Source organism: Phasianus colchicus, chromosome 6 (assembly GCF_987193195.1).
Source record: "Phasianus colchicus chromosome 6, bPhaCol1.hap1.1, whole genome shotgun sequence".
Classification (NCBI taxonomy): domain Eukaryota; kingdom Metazoa; phylum Chordata; class Aves; order Galliformes; family Phasianidae; genus Phasianus; species Phasianus colchicus.
Window position 1 is genome coordinate 2,502,671 of NC_143441.1, and position 10,555 is coordinate 2,513,225.

The 10,555-nt window shown below is 37.6% G+C and overlaps 1 protein-coding gene and 1 long non-coding RNA gene across 7 annotated transcripts in view; one reads left to right on the plus strand and one right to left on the minus strand.

The window, feature by feature from the left end:
* The first annotated feature begins 93 nt into the window (after window positions 1-93).
* LOC149917358 (uncharacterized) lies at window positions 94-7,870 on the plus strand. Of its 2 annotated transcripts, XR_016467585.1 has the most exons (4): window positions 94-512; window positions 1,839-2,022; window positions 4,350-4,505; window positions 7,801-7,870. It is a non-coding gene; the product is annotated as an uncharacterized LOC149917358 (long non-coding RNA). The 2 variants fall into 2 exon arrangements; XR_016467584.1 differs by lacking the exon at window positions 7,801-7,870 and having other exon boundaries at window positions 4,350-5,175.
* A 252-nt stretch (window positions 7,871-8,122) lies between these two features.
* HECW1 (HECT, C2 and WW domain containing E3 ubiquitin protein ligase 1) overlaps window positions 8,123-10,555 on the minus strand; it is a 239,966-nt gene continuing 237,533 nt past the window's right edge. For all 5 annotated transcript variants that reach the window (XM_090142195.1, XM_031599381.2, XM_090142196.1 and 2 more), the window contains one exon: window positions 8,123-10,307. In XM_090142195.1, coding sequence (XP_089998321.1) covers window positions 10,196-10,307 — 112 coding nt within the window. In that variant the 3' untranslated portion in view covers window positions 8,123-10,195. The remainder of the gene's footprint in view (window positions 10,308-10,555) is intronic.

Sequence of the window (10,555 nt, forward strand, 5' to 3'; positions counted from 1 at the left end):
ATAATAAAATAATGAATATAAAATATATAAATATAAATATAAATATATAAAAATAAAAATATAATGGAGAACATATGGGAAGGGGAGAAGATACAGGATTGATCTAGTGTGAGAGCTTTCATGCCACTGGCACACTCTGGTCTGGCAGGGCAGACCTGTGTTCCTTAACCAAGGATGGAGTTTTTGTTTCTGTGGTTGTTTGGCTGGTGGACAGCACTGGGAGAGGCTTGAGAAGTAGCCACGCTCAGCTCATCTCAGTGACCCTTTGCTGCTTGGCTTCCCTAGCATCCTGACGTGCTGAAGAGAACAGTTCTGTGTGGCAGTTGCTTGCCCAGGCAGTCCTGCTGAATTTGTCTCCATTCAGGGCACAGCATCTCTCACAGCCTGCCAGTGTCCCAAGCATGAAGGAGGAGTGGCTCGTGAGGAAGCAGGCCAGCATGCAAGGAAGGATCCAGGCCAAACCCCAGTCGTTAATTGGTGAAGATTCAAACGGGAGAACAACTGCTGACAAGGTGTTTCTCTGAAATTCCCTCATTCACTTGATGCCAAACCTGCTTTGCAGGATTAAATAGCTGAAGAATAACTTCCAGAACCAGAATAATGGGGAGTTTGAAACTTATGGTACTGATGTGCTTTCCACTCAGAATGTTGTTTAGATTGTAGCAGGGCCAGACTGCTTCTGCCAAACAATAACACTCACATTAAATGGTGGTTAAAAATTGTGGCATCTAAAAGTACATTCAGAGGCATCCACTGTGGAAAAAGTACTGTTTTCTGAGAAAATGTGCTTATCTTAAAAGCATGTTAATCCTAAATAAAGCTTTCAGATACTTAATTCTTGTAATCTTTTCAACTTTACGCACACTAGGAGTTTTTTTTCTCCTTTCTGCAGAATCTGCAGAGAAAATTAATGGAAAGAAGCACAATTACTGATTCTGAAATACGAACAGATCATTCTTAAATATTTGGGGATATTTAAGATTATCTGGCCAAATTTATAGTAAATCCTATGTTTTAGATAACTGAATTCCTTTAAAAATTTAGCAATTGATTCTGCGTACAAAAAGTCACAGGCTTTCATGTTTTGGACATACGTTGATTCAGACAAATTTAAAATATGTTTGCATCTAAATTATGGAGAACTCTGAATGTATTTTTTCCCCTTATGTGAAAGAACTCTTATTCCATATTGCACATAAATTTATCTGTTTTTCTTCCATAGGATAGAAAATACCAGTGACATCAGAAGCCCGGTGTCTTAGTATAACAGAAAGATGGATCTGTTTTACTTTTAGACAGAATTATCCAGAGGATATGACAATGACAGAAAAAAAAAGTGCTTTGCTATCTTTAAAACTGACCAAAATAAAATCATCTCCCTCTTTACTATGCACTACCCATAGGATAGGTTGTGATTTGCTCAGCAGACCCAAGAATACTATGGAGTTGATGCATGGAAACCTAGTTTTCCCTATAGAAAGAATAAACATACTCTTCATGACTCGCTGTCGGTTTACCTGTGTGTTAAAATAGCACTTGCAGTTTTAAATACTGCAGCACAAGTTTACACGCAGGGTCCAAAGAAGGAGAAACGTGTGTGTGTGTGGATAGTGTTTGATTTATTTGGAAATAAGCAAACATATGTATCTAGCTGGTTACTCTCATGTGTTACCTCATGTATGAAAAAAATATAAATTCTTTTTGTTTGGGTGTTTGGCTTCAATCGCTGCAGCATTACCTGTTGTATGATCAGTTGTACACGGATGGCAGAACATTGGTTTCAGTGTATACAGATAACTGTTTAATATTTCAATATATTTTTTCTTTTCTGCCAACAGCATGCTAGGAGTTCATTCTCATGGCAGTGTTTGGCCTGCAGGCTGACGAGCAGGAGGAAAGGTGGAAGACACCGCTACCAATGCTCTGTTTAAAAGAATGCTCTTTTCCACTGAAGTCTGTGTGCACTGGAATGAAGGAGAGATCTCATTTCTTCTCCAGAGATGTGTTACATAGGAACATGGAGTAAGTTTTGCTTAACTGTATTATCTGACTTCAGCTTGGTCTTCACAGAGCCTTTCCCTTTCCAATATGAAGGTGTTTAGGCAACTTGTACCCGATCATCCTAAATGAGTGTCATCATCATGATCCATTTATAACAGAAACATGGAATCTATATATCCATAACTTACCATGCAGAAGTTGCTTAAGGTTGTTTTTCAGGTGCTATTTTCATCCTTTCAACCTATGTAGTCACAGAGAAATATGATCTTCTGTGGCTGGAATTTCTGCAGGCTGCCTGAGCTCCATATGAGGTCATTTATTTTGCACTGAACACCTTATTTCTCTATGTGATTGTTTTACACCTGAGCCAGCAGGAAGAGTTCATCACCTGAATTGTTTCACTCCTGCATTCATCAGCTTCTTTTTGTCATCATTTAAAGGCACTTGCACAACAGCTCTGAATACCCAACACCACTGAAAAACAGTCCTATGCTACGTCTGTACAAACTGAAAGTTTTTACTAGCTACAACAAAAAAAGTGTTACTAATTTTCACTTTTCCAACCTAAGGATGGAAAGCAGAGCTCCACTAAGTGGCAACACTATGCATCATTATTGCTAGATTTGTGGAATTATTTTTACATTTGTGAAGGTTTTAATATAAACTGCTGCTCATGTGGCAGTAATTTTTCATTTTGCTGCTAGGGTTTTATTTCATTATTTCCAAGACAGATAAATTAAGTTTGCACTAGAAGATCTTAGAATAACCTTCCCAAATGCTTTCGCAGGTTCATATTTTGCAGATTTTTCCATTTGAACAGGAGTTTTATATATATTATAATAACACTCATTTACCAGTTGGAAAACACATCAAAATGGGTCCCCTATCAGATTGGGTGCTCCTCAGATCACTTCCACTGCTCTGCAGCATCAGGTCAGTCCCAGAGACTGTTTCATCTTCCACAAATAAGGTAGATTTTATATTTTACAAAATTGAGGGTGCAATTATACTTACTTCATGTCTATGCCTTGTGCATGAAGATAATGTGTTTGTTTGTACTTTAAAATACTGAAATACTTTAAATTGAAGCACAGTTATGATGTTTGAGTTATGGTGTGTGCTTTACACACCAGGGTAGTCCCAGTTCTGATATCTCAGTTCTGTTAATCAATTCCTGAATCACGAAAGCTGTTCCAGGCCAAAAACAGGGAAGTTTGCATTCACTTGCCAAGGATACCAAAGCTGTCATCAAATACATCTTCACACATTGCAAGTATAATCCTATATAGTAATCTGTATTACTACTTTCAGTTATTCTAAAAAGTTCACCAGTTGGACTTAATGCTAAGAAATAACAAGGAGATACTGAAGTCAAATCACAGCTTGTAACAACGTTCCTGAGCAGATTCCAGCGCTGCCCCAGCTGCATTCCTGAAAAGCTGTTATCTAAATATGATGACTCTGTGAGGCACATATCACATTGTCTCCTGGCTGAAGCATACATTTTAATTCTGCAAACAGAAAAATACGAGTGTGTGCAATTTATTTTTGTATGCTATTTTGATTCTGGAAAACCAACATTAGGAAATCACAGCAACAGTTCCTAAACTTCAGTCTGTTGAAATTGTCTTTTATTTTGATACTGAAACATGTTGAAGGTAAAGGTATGTTCCCAAAGCGTATTGATCTTCACAGAAGGGAACACAGGTGACCTCAGTATTACTCTTGTTTATCACTGAAAACTTTCCCATGCAGCTCTACTTATCTTATACTGTGGAGGTTTATTATATGAAATCCTATGTGCTAGTGATTTAGGAAACACATCATTGGGTGTAGTGTTCATGCATTCTCAAGCTAGAGTGGCTCTGTGGGAATGAACTTCATTTACAGTAGACAATATAAACCTGCTTTGCAGCAGAGCCTCATTCAAATAAGAATCAGGCTTATGTTTTACACAGAATAATAAATCATCTTTTTTTTTTCTCCAATATTCCAAGAAGATGGGAACTAAATAAAAGCACACACTTCATTTTGATAAACCCGTGAAAAGTATTTTCAAGCAAAATCAATTTTGAAGAATTAAAAATTAATAAGAGAGTAGTTTTGCAGCTCATGAAGGATTCATGATTAGAGGAGACACAATGGATCCTTTGTAGCGTTGTTCTCTCTTCTTTGTTCTCCATCGTTCTGAAGTGACAATTATGGTCCAAGTGCCATCTTCTATGAGAACAACAGTCAGGCTCTGAGCTGACTTTTTGTGTATTTAAAAAAAAACCTATGGCTTTGCTACCACAGGATGGGATGGGACTATTATTGATGTGTCCTATAGGCTGCTGTGTGTCCTACAGGCTGATGGAGTTTTGTTGACACGCCAGAAGGGCATCTCATGGAGGCTTCATGTGGAACATTGCTGTGTTTTAGCACAAATTCAGCTTCACAAAATGAGTAAGAGGCATAGTTCCAGCCACATAAACAGATCACAATGTCTCTGATCCACCCTAATGGTTAGTAGCTCATCTCACTGCTTTTTACTAACGTTGCTTACCATTTTCCTCAGACAGTCTTCCGATTATTTCTATTCTTCCCTGTAAAAACTCCTCATATTTGATTTAAGCTTCCCAGCAGTCCTTTTCTACCATTATCCCTCATGAGGTGCCATTTAGGTAAGAAAACAGGTATGGTCAGCAAGGCGTCATGTATGGTTAGCTGACTGTATATCTGAGATGTGTTAATCTAACCTGGAATGTGCTAATGAAACATGCCTGAGATATTACAGTGATGAGCAGCAAAGAAATGGGTGTGACATACTGAGAATTCCATAGCATCTGGTACTTATTTGCTGTCAACACTTAATGCAGACTTGGCATACTCTATTAAGAAATCATCTTTGCACTTGCTTTTCATACCTGTAATGCAGTAATTAGATGTGGAAGTGAGGTAAGTACCTCTTTTGTCCCTGTTTGTCCAGATGTTTTCTGTAACAATGAATAACCTCACATGCTTTCAAGGCAGAGCTGGTCTTAGGTTTGTACTTAGGAGAGTACAAGGGCTTTGGTTATGTGCACTTTTGAGGAGAACCTCAGGTTTTAGACATGTACCCTGGGAAACTGAACAAAAGCAGTGGAAAGGCCTAAGTGCAATGAATGGGTAAGATCTTGTCCTGGCAGAGGACGAGCAAATCAAGTCAGAGGACTTTCACCTATGCCAATTTCCCCCCACTCTAGTAAAATACATCCTCTACAAAAGAAATTATTTGAAAGAGACAGCCCACACAATACCATAAGAAAGTGATTTTATTGACATTCCTCTATAGTGATATGGTTGAATAGAAAGCACAGCCTATTATGTGAAATTTTTCTGTCAATATAAGCAAAATCAGTCCAACAAGGAGGACCTTTCCTGCCATTGACTTTATGTAGTCTTTAACAAAAACCATAACAGACATATCTTTTTTTTTAGAGAAATTGGAAGCTGCAGGGAATTTGGCTAATGGTACAATATTTACTCTATCTAGTAACTACTATGTACAGGCATCTGTTTTGCTACTAGAACAAAGGAACTACATGACTCACCAGAGAGAAAGTAACAATCCAATCTGTTGGACCTTGTCGTGACTGTAAATCCTATCACAGATTTAGTATATTGCAGCAGGTTTTTGGTTTTTTGTTTGTTTGTTTGTTTGTTTTTAATAACGAGCACTGAGGTACAGCAAGAATTATGATAGAAAAAGCACCGCATTTATTATTAGGAGGATCTGTTGGTCTGCACTCGACTGAAAGTGTTCAATCTTGACTGGGAAGCTCTATTAATATTACTATAGAGACAGGGCAAAAAAATATTATTTCAACAGAAATCAAACAAATCTCATCACATTCATCCTTCTGGATTTCCATAGACTGTCACAGGATTAATAGCAAAGGGCAAAGTTTAACTCCTCTGCTGTGAGTGTGTATTTTAGTTTATTTGTTAGTCAATTTCCGTGTCAAAATTCATTATCCTACTTTTTTTGAGCTAGAAGTATATCAACTATTTGTTACCGTGAAACAAGAATAACAAAGTACAAAGCCAACCCCCTCCACAGGCTGTCTCTCAGACTAGAATACCAACTCAAACCTCATCTACAGCAGGCTAAAAACTTCATGGGCACTTCAGCAAACTCGGTGAAAAAAGTTCTGCGTCAGACTGCACAAAACTCATGATCTCTCCATTAGATGTTAGATGTAATTTGGACCACTTATTCCTTGCCATGTCATAGCCACAGAACTCCCTAGAACATAAAATTCAGTTCCAAATATGCACAGCCACATGATGGAGACTGGATGCTCACAGAATGTACTGCAGACTGAAATGACATTTGTAAGGTTGAACAGTCAGTGTGACTACTTCAAGGCGGAAGGCCTTCAAATACTTATTTTCATTCTCTTATCTTCAGCATAAGGCTACTATAGCACCAGGATTTCATCAACAGCAATACTTCGTTTCTTCCTTCTACCATTAATACCATCACAACAATCACTTTGAGAAAAGTAAAACCTCTGAACCCAAATGTACAAACTACCATTATCCGTTTCTCCTGTCAGAGACTGCATTTCAAAAAAGCTGTCAGGTTGCCTATTCCACTTTTAATTTGCATTTTAAAGTCTGCTGATGTTCGTGTCATATTTTAATATAGCCAACACCATGTGCAATGTGAACTGAAGGAGCTGAACAGATTTTTTGAAAGCTCATTGCTTGTGTATTTCATTGTAAGTCTGCCTGATGCAAAATTTGAGAGTCTTTCCTATGAGAAACTGAAACCAGAAATTCTGTAGTTAACAGTTACATTTTACAAATGAAAATGCAGACCTGGGAAGAGAGCACATATTCTAACAATAGCATTTGAATCATAAGATGAACAAGGAAGGCTGTATGTCTTGCATAATAATACAGCAAATTCAATTTATTTCGTAATGGACAGGTTTAATAACAGGGCAAAGGAGATGGGTTGTTCCCCTCACTTGTTGGCACCATTCTCTCCCTCAGTCCAACATAAAGGGACACCAAGGTGCCCTTCCCCTTCACGTCAGATTGTGTCCAGACTCAGGCTGTGGACTGAATGGAAAAATGCCTTGTGAGGTGCAGATCTGGATACCCCAAAGATGATACCAGTGTTTGAAAACATATCAGGGTAGGGAAGATAGAGGGATAGCGATGGAATGTGAAAGAAAATAAGGAGTAGCATGGTGTTTTCTTTATCTTTATGAAAATATTTGTCTGCTTTCCTCTATTTCTGACTTTAGATTAAAACAAACAAGCAAACAAAAACTAAGAACACCAAACAAACAAACAAAAATCCTTCAACAAAACTTGCTTGATCTTGTTATTTGATGTCATCACAAACACCTACAAATAACAACTTTTAAAAATACTCCTAGCTTGTGCACTTGAAAGCTAGCTTGGACTCAGGATTTTGGTGCGAAGTAGCAGGCTGTGCTCTATATTTTCTACAGCAGGAACACACAAGCTGCTTGAGATGGCATCTGTCAAACATGGAGATGCATGGCACCTTATTTAGAGCTCAGTTTGTGGTGAGGGCCAGAATATGTTGTGAAGAAGAACCTCAGGAGAAAGCTTTTGTTCTTTCAGTCAGTGGGTTTTGATGCTGCCTCTGAAATAGAAATATCTTTTATTATGCTACAAAAAATAGTTTCACTTTTTCTTACTAAAATAGAGTTTTAAATACTTAAAAAATTAACTATACAGCATTGTAAATAATCTTTTTATATTTTTTTTACTTCTTTTACTATGTCAATGAGACAGCTCCGCATGCACTGTCCTCTTTTGCCAAACCAACTGGATATTTATCTGCCTTTTCTTCTATTGTTGGAAGACACCCAACGTTCGATAAAGTACAGACAACTCTGTTACATTAATATGAGCAGGAATAAATCAGGACCTCACTGAATTTTAGAGCCCAGTGGTGAAGAGGCAGAAGATTTTGTTTGGTCTCTTATGCTTTGACTCACCCTAATGTAGTTCATGTGCATGTGACAGATGTTCTCGGAAAAAAAGACTCCATCTTTACTCTGCAGTGGGGCTGAGCATGTGCAGTAGATGCTTGAGTTTTGTGGAAATGACAGGCATCATTTCTGGTGTCTGGTATAAGAAAGGTGGCAAGTAGTTAAGGCATCCCTACGCAACTGTACTCAATATGAATAACATGTATTTTAAAATACATTCTCAGTAAAAGCCATGCAATAAATTACTAAAAAAGAGGCTGAAGGGTTACAGAAATAGAATGAATGGGGCAACTTAAGTATCCCAAATATTTTTTATATCACTAATAAAACCTACTGCCTGGAAACATACTTTGGGTTCCCTCACCTTTCAGATGTCTCCTAACCTAAGAATCAAAGCAGAATGGTACAAAACTAAGAATGCAATTTTTCAAGTGTGATGAGTTTGTGTAGCCACCATTAAATTATGTGAGAAAGCAGGGTTCAGTTCTTTTGTCTGGAGATAAAACTGGGAATAAGATGTATCAGACGTTGAAGTAATCTGATTTTAATCACTCTGAAGCACAGCTAGCACACAACTGTAACAACTTTTCATATGAACTGCCAGATACTATGAAGTTTCCTTCTTACTTACCTTCACTCACCCTTCACAAGGCTCTCACTTCCTATTTCATGCATCCTTTCACATGTTTAGCATCAGAAGTAATGATACTTATTGTCTTTTCCCAGTTAAGACAAACACTTTCAATTTGAGATCAGTCTTGGAAAACAAGGGCAGCAAATCTTAATAAGTAGAATACAACAGAGCAGTGGTGTTTCTTGTAATAGCCTCAGCAAAATCCTTCCAAAAACAAGCCTACTGCTGTTTTCCTTTACTTCCCTGGTTTCAGAGTTGGAATGCAAAGTACACCAATTTGAAATGGGTTCTGTCTGAGTAATAAGAGATTGCTCTTAAGTTTGGTCAAACTTAACATGGCTGGAGGACTTTTGGGTTGACTCCAAGAGGAACTACAACAAAATTTTAACCATAACAGAGTTACAGTATCCTTCATCCTTGACTAGCACCACCATTCACTGCAGCTTCTCATTCAATAGATCCTAGACTAAAACTTTCATTTTACAACCACTCTCAAGGTTATGGAGATTTGCACTGAACAAGAAAAGAAAAATGACAAAACCAAAACCTGTCCCCAGCAACCATAGATTAGCCCAGCCTGACAGACAATAAATGGCTTCTGACACAGGGGATGGAACTGTCTGAACTTCCATTTGGAAAGGAGCATTTTAAACATCAGAGAACAAAGATCTGGTAAACAGAATCGAAGGGTATTCACAAGAGTAGAACGTTCACCTTATTTCCCTTGCCGCAAACAATACTAAGGTAAGGGAGCCTGGTCTTTATGCTACATAATAAGATATCCTTCCTTAGTGCGCACAAACTTGTGCTTCTTGTGTGGTAAACATTACAATAGAGATGCCCCTCCCAATATCTCTGAAGTGCAAGTTCTCTCCAGCACTGGCAAGGAACAATTGTAGCAATCACTGTTAGGATTTGCATAAAAAATAGGTTGTTTTTTAAGTTTTTGAAGGTCTTATCTGCACCGTGAATCTGGGCCAGTTCCAGCCGATGCAACTGATGTGAGTTCATATATAAAAATTTCAGTTTTGTCGTAAGTGTCTCTGAGATGGACAGTATGTACAGAGAAAAGAAGAACAGATGAAGAATATATTTGACCAGCTCCTAGTACTGTATTCAACTGTTAAGAAGTAAGATGGGCTGCAAATTGATTTAGAAAATGTGGGTATATAAAAGCTTGGAATGCTTGATTATTTTTTTTTTAATTTTTTTTTTTTAATTTTTTAATCAACGTAGGTGGAAGTAAACATTTACTAACATTTGATCAAGTGTAGTGTAACTTGCATTTGTATTTTCATTGTTATTAATGGAGGTATGTAGAGATATACAGAAACCTTGAGACAGTTGTTTTTCTATTGCATACAGACTAGCAGTCCATAGGAAACAGGATGAAAGCATGAAGGTTAGATCTTGGAGGGTGGCAGTTCTTCATGCATAGCCTTTGTCAATCTTGATTCTTTTTTGTTTTATTTTCAAAAATAAAAACATGGGAAACCAATATTAATGATGTTGGAAAGATGACATCAATAGCCAGACAAACACCAGAATTGCCTGAACCCCCTCATTCAAGTCCGAAGGTACTAGTTTCTTCAACAGCTGTCAACAGCTTTTCATACAGCATAGAATATGAGGGGTAAGGTGGAAGATCCAAACGGTTGAAACATGTGTGTGCCCTGCAGAAGGAAAATATGTTACATGTTAAGTTTACTTCAAATCAGTACAAGAGGAAACACATATTGAGAAAACAAATTCCTATTGAAACTCAAGACACTCAAGTTCACTTGAGAGAGAAAAAAATTGTAACTATTAAAGTAAAACTGTGATCCTCCAAAAGTCTGAGGTACTGGAATACATGTGCACCTACAAACGAACATTTCAAATACAAGACTCAAGTTAAATATAAACATAATGCCATTCTCTG